This window comes from Coturnix japonica (assembly GCF_001577835.2).
Source record: "Coturnix japonica isolate 7356 chromosome 2 unlocalized genomic scaffold, Coturnix japonica 2.1 chr2random1146, whole genome shotgun sequence".
Classification (NCBI taxonomy): domain Eukaryota; kingdom Metazoa; phylum Chordata; class Aves; order Galliformes; family Phasianidae; genus Coturnix; species Coturnix japonica.
In genome coordinates, this window is record NW_015439231.1 from 1 (window position 1) to 4,767 (window position 4,767).

Sequence of the window (4,767 nt, forward strand, 5' to 3'; positions counted from 1 at the left end):
CAACCCCCCTGCCTGGCAGGGCCACCAAACATACACCTTTACTAGATCAGGTTGCCCAGGGCCCCGTCCAACCTGGTCTTGAACACCTCCAGGGATGGGGCATCTACAACCTCCCTGGGCAGCCTGTTCCAGGGCCTAACCACACTCCTAGTAAAGAACTTCCCCCTGACATCCAACCTAAATCTTCCCGCTTTTAACTTAAAACCATTTCCCTGTGTCCTGCTATTGTCGGCCCTTTCGAAGAGTTTACTCCCCTCCTGGGTGTAAGTTCTCTTCAGGTATTGAAAGGCTGCAATGAGGTCACCCCGTAACCTTCTCTTCTCCAGGCTGAACAAACCCAACTCCCTCAGCCTGTCCTCACAGGGGAGGTGCTCCAGCCCCCTGAGTTTGATTAGGATGTGCCATAAGTGAGAGGTGACACGTAGGGAATTCTTTCAGATGGAGAGGAGACAGCGTGGGCATTGCTTGCCTTTTGTAAAGACTAGGCAGCAAAGGAATTGATAAATTGTTTCTGGTTCCCCGTGGCTTACAACATCGGAAGTTGCCTATAATTAGGATGTTAAAGAGATCAAGAAGATTTGGGCTTTCGTGCTTTACCTTGTGGGATGTCTAGACCACATGCACTGTTTAAAATTAGATTGGGAATGGGATGGAGAAGGGATGTTGTGCCAGTAGAATGTTTCCAGTTCAATTCTTCAGGTTATTACAAAGTGTGAGACAGTTTTCAGCTGAGGTAAGTCTCAAGGAGTTGCAATAGAATAGCAGTAGTTACAGCACTGAGACATGGCTTAGTGATGGGACTTGGTAGGTCAGGCTGATGGTTGGACTTGATGATCTCAAAGATCTTTTTCAACCCAGGTGATTTTATGATTCTAAGATGACTTTCATTTAAGATAAAGATAGTGTGCAGGAACCACTGATTTGAGAGCTTTCTACATTAATGGAAATATATATTAGAAACTGTTTTCCTGTGATATTTTCTAGATAATAAGTATCGCTTATTTTACCTATTTTATTCATTTATTTTATCAGGTAATGAAAAACACAATATTCAGGTTGCTTCTCAACAGGAAGATGGTGAGCCTACGCTGCAAGACATGGCTGTGCTTATAGAACAAGTCACTGGTGTTCCAGTTTCTTTTCAGAAACTTATATACAAAGGTAATTTATAAATCTGTTGGTTTTTATAAGAGATAGTAGGTTTCATCTTAGTCACTTGCAGCTGCTTGTGTTTTGAATGTCTTAAAAAAGATGTTTGTACAGCACTAACTACAATAGTAATGTTTTGACTATTTTTTTCCCCCCTCCCTTCCTTTCCATTTAGGGAAGTCTCTGAAAGAATTGGAACAGCCATTGTCAGCACTTGGTGTTAAAAATGGTTGCAAAGTCATGTTGATTGGGAAAAGGGTTAGTGTTACTTTCGGAATTGCTATTTTTTTTTCCATACATTATTCTGATTTCTGTTAATGGTTCAGTTCCTGAACAGATACTGGTTACATCATAAAAGTAATCTTGTTTACCTACTGGTGAAGCTGAGTTCGGTCTCACGTTGTACTGCAAATAGTGCTGCAGCTTGTATATTTCTGAAATTGCATTATTGGCAGACTTCTGCCTAATTTGATCCTCATCACTGTTTATGAACCTCCCATGCACTGATGACCTCTTCTGTCCATTTCATTATTCTAATGGAGAAAAAAAACCCGTTGCTATTGAGTTTGCTGGATTGTTTCCAGCAAAAAGATCTGTGACAAGTACATTATGAGGTGGTATCACCTGAGCTGTAAGTTACTTCTCTTTACAAGATGCTGAAAAAAATCTACAACAGAAAAATTGCTTGTACTTTTCATCTTCCCTTCAAATTTGTATCATTAAATGTATTTATATGCATTACCACGTTTACTGTATTTGTTAAGTTTTGGGAGAAGCTTATATGATAGGTGCTAAGTTATGGAAAGGATAGCCACAGTGCTTTGTGTCTTATCACCATTGTTGCTGCCCTTTAGTTGCGTAGTGATTCTGTCTGTTCCATAGTTGTGAATATTATACTTTTGAATACACAGAATAGTCCAGAAGAAGAAGCTGAATTAAAGAAGTTAAAAGATCTGGAGAAGTCAGTGGAGCACATAGCTAATAAGTTAGAGGAAGTTAATAAAGAGTTCACAAGTATCCAGAAGGTATGCCAGCTTTGTGTCCTTTTCTGTCTTTGCAAAATTGTTTCACAGGTATATTTAAGAAAAAAAAAAAACCCACAAAACAAAATGATAACAAGAACAACAACAAAAAACCCCAATAAACTAAAGCTTGCTTAAGTTTTTGAGTAGTCAGTAATAAGCTACTACAATAAAAGATGTTTTTTGCTGTATTGTATCGACAGATTTTCCAGGCTGAGTGTTCTGTAAGGTGTGGAATGATTTTCTTCCCTCTTTTTCTTTATCAGGGGTTTTTAGCAAAGGATCTCCAAGCAGAAGCTCTAAAACAGCTGGATAAAAGGATAAAAGGAACTGCAGAGCAATTTATGAAGATCCTGGAACAGGTTGATGCCATTGTAAGTAAATAACCACAGAAAAGAATCAAAGCCAGGCAGAATTTTATGAGTGTATCTTTCCTGTAAATTATTTGATATTTTAAAATATGAACAAATTCATTTTGGCTTTCAAAAATACTTATTTGGCTTTGCTTTGATGACCATCCCTTGCTCCCATGTATGTCCATAAGACTTCTTGGCAGCATCTATTTATAAATGGTGGCCTTAATTCCTATGTGTACATCCCCATTCTACAGAAAATCTTCATTTTGGGCAGCAGCCTTTTGAGATGACATGAAATGGGTGTCTTTCACTCAAGTTCTACCCTTTTAGCATGTCTTGTCAAATTTTACTAGTAAACTTTATGATAATGCTATGATTATCTGTCTGCTCATACTCCATGTAGTCCTGGACAAGGGACTTCCAGGTTTAGTACAAGATTTTAGAAGTCTTAAAACCATTTTTAGGGAATAATGGAGTCTCTGTGCCTCAGTTTTGTCTCTTGTGGAAGCAGAGCAGCCAGAGCTAAAACTAAGCACTTCTATCTTTTCATGTAGCTATTTATTACTTCCAGTGAATAGTTAATAAGAGCCTATGGCATTGGTAAGCCTGGCATTTTTAAAGCAAGAAACAAAGTGAGAGTTTTCACACTGGTGGATGAAGTTATGTTATATTTATCAAACTTCATTTTTGTTTAACATACAAAGAAGGCTGTGGATTTTTGTTTGTTTGTTGGTTTATCATGGAAGCTTCTGAGAAATTACCGTGGAATCTTGTGGATGTAGTTGCATGGAATCTTGCAACCATTCAGTGTACTGATACTAGACCAGGCCAGATGAACAGGCCACCAATGGCAAATGTCTTAGATTTACTGTAGCTGTGCAGCATACGGAGGTAGCAGCACAGAATGGTAGTGAGGTATGTATGAGCAATAAATGAGCTACTTTCTAATAACACAGAAGCATCAGCCTAGAGAAGAGAAGGTTGCAGGGTAACCTCATTGCAGCCTTTCAATACCTGAAGGGAACTTACACCCAGGAGGAGAGTAAACTCTTCGAAAGGGCCGACAATAGCAGGACACGGGGAAATGGTTTTAAGTGAAAAGAGGGAAGATTTAGGTTGGATGTTAGGGGGAAGTTCTTCACTAGGAGAGTGGTTAGGCCCTGGAACAGGCTGCCCAGGGAGGTTGTGGATGATGCCCCATTCCCTGGGGAGTATTGATATCAAAGAACCAGCCGCTAGTCTTGAGACAGGACCACCAGCGCGTAGAGCACTCCCACCCGCAACACTGACTCAGATGAAAAGAGCGATTATTGTTGGTGACAAACTTGACCAGACAAGGGGGTTGGGAGCGCCCATGATCCTTGGATTTTCCGCTTTACCAAGCCGGCGAATTGTCATCCGTCTTTGGCATTCATCAGCCATAGGACTCCACGGTAGGTGTGTTGTCCAAGGAAGAGCCCCCAACAATGTCTGAGCGAGCACACGACTGCGGTCCAATGTTTCACATGTTCAGATTTATTTGGCAGGAATTGTTTTGTGAAAAGCCTTTTTCAAGTGTCTGTCATACATCCTTTGGATTGATCAGATACAAGTAGCTTGATACAAAATGAAGTTCCGTGCCGGCATGGGTCTATCTAGAGTAGCCAAAGATGAGAAGACAGACACAGCCTATTAATTTTGCTTATTGGTTTATGCTGGATGTCGTAGAAGTCTGTTAACTGTCTTCTACTGTCTGCAGGCAAACTCATTAATTAAGGGGGCACTTATTCTCGATTTTAACTAGGGGCTCACCCATATCTGTTACAAATGATCGACCAAACCTTCACAAGGATCCATGTTGGAGACTCCCACGTGTAAGGTGAATGTCAGAAAGTAGTTTGGACGTATGGATTGTAAACTAGGCTAATAGAGTGGGATGTAAAAATACGTTGTCTTTGCCAAAAGTGTGAAAGCATAGTCTTGAAGTAGCTCAGTCTTGAAACTTTTTTGGGAGCAGTCCCTGCAAAAAAAGTTTCTCACCAAGCCCCATATCACAGTCTCAATGCAGGGGTTGAAGGAACGCCTTCTACTGCAAGTACGTATAGTGGTGGTGAGATCAACTCCGAGGTCACACCCCACCCCATGAAGGAGTTTTCGAGGGCCTCCTGCAAGATCAATGTAGCGAGAAGCACGCCCACCGCAAGGCACCTTCTACCACTTGCGCACAAACAAAAGCGAGAGATGTTGAAACTCGGGGCCTC

At 40.9% G+C, this 4,767-nt stretch overlaps 1 protein-coding gene across 1 annotated transcript; it reads left to right on the forward strand.

Moving 5' to 3' along the window:
• Nucleotides 1-980: 980 nt before the first annotated feature.
• BAG1 (BAG cochaperone 1) lies at nucleotides 981-3,560 on the forward strand (the record flags this gene model as incomplete). Its single annotated transcript, XM_015850136.2, has 4 exons — nucleotides 981-1,161; nucleotides 1,325-1,407; nucleotides 2,061-2,174; nucleotides 2,438-3,560. Coding segments are annotated over 4 exons (498 nt in total), but the record flags the coding sequence as incomplete, so codon positions are not given.
• Between the last annotated feature and the right edge of the window lie 1,207 nt (nucleotides 3,561-4,767).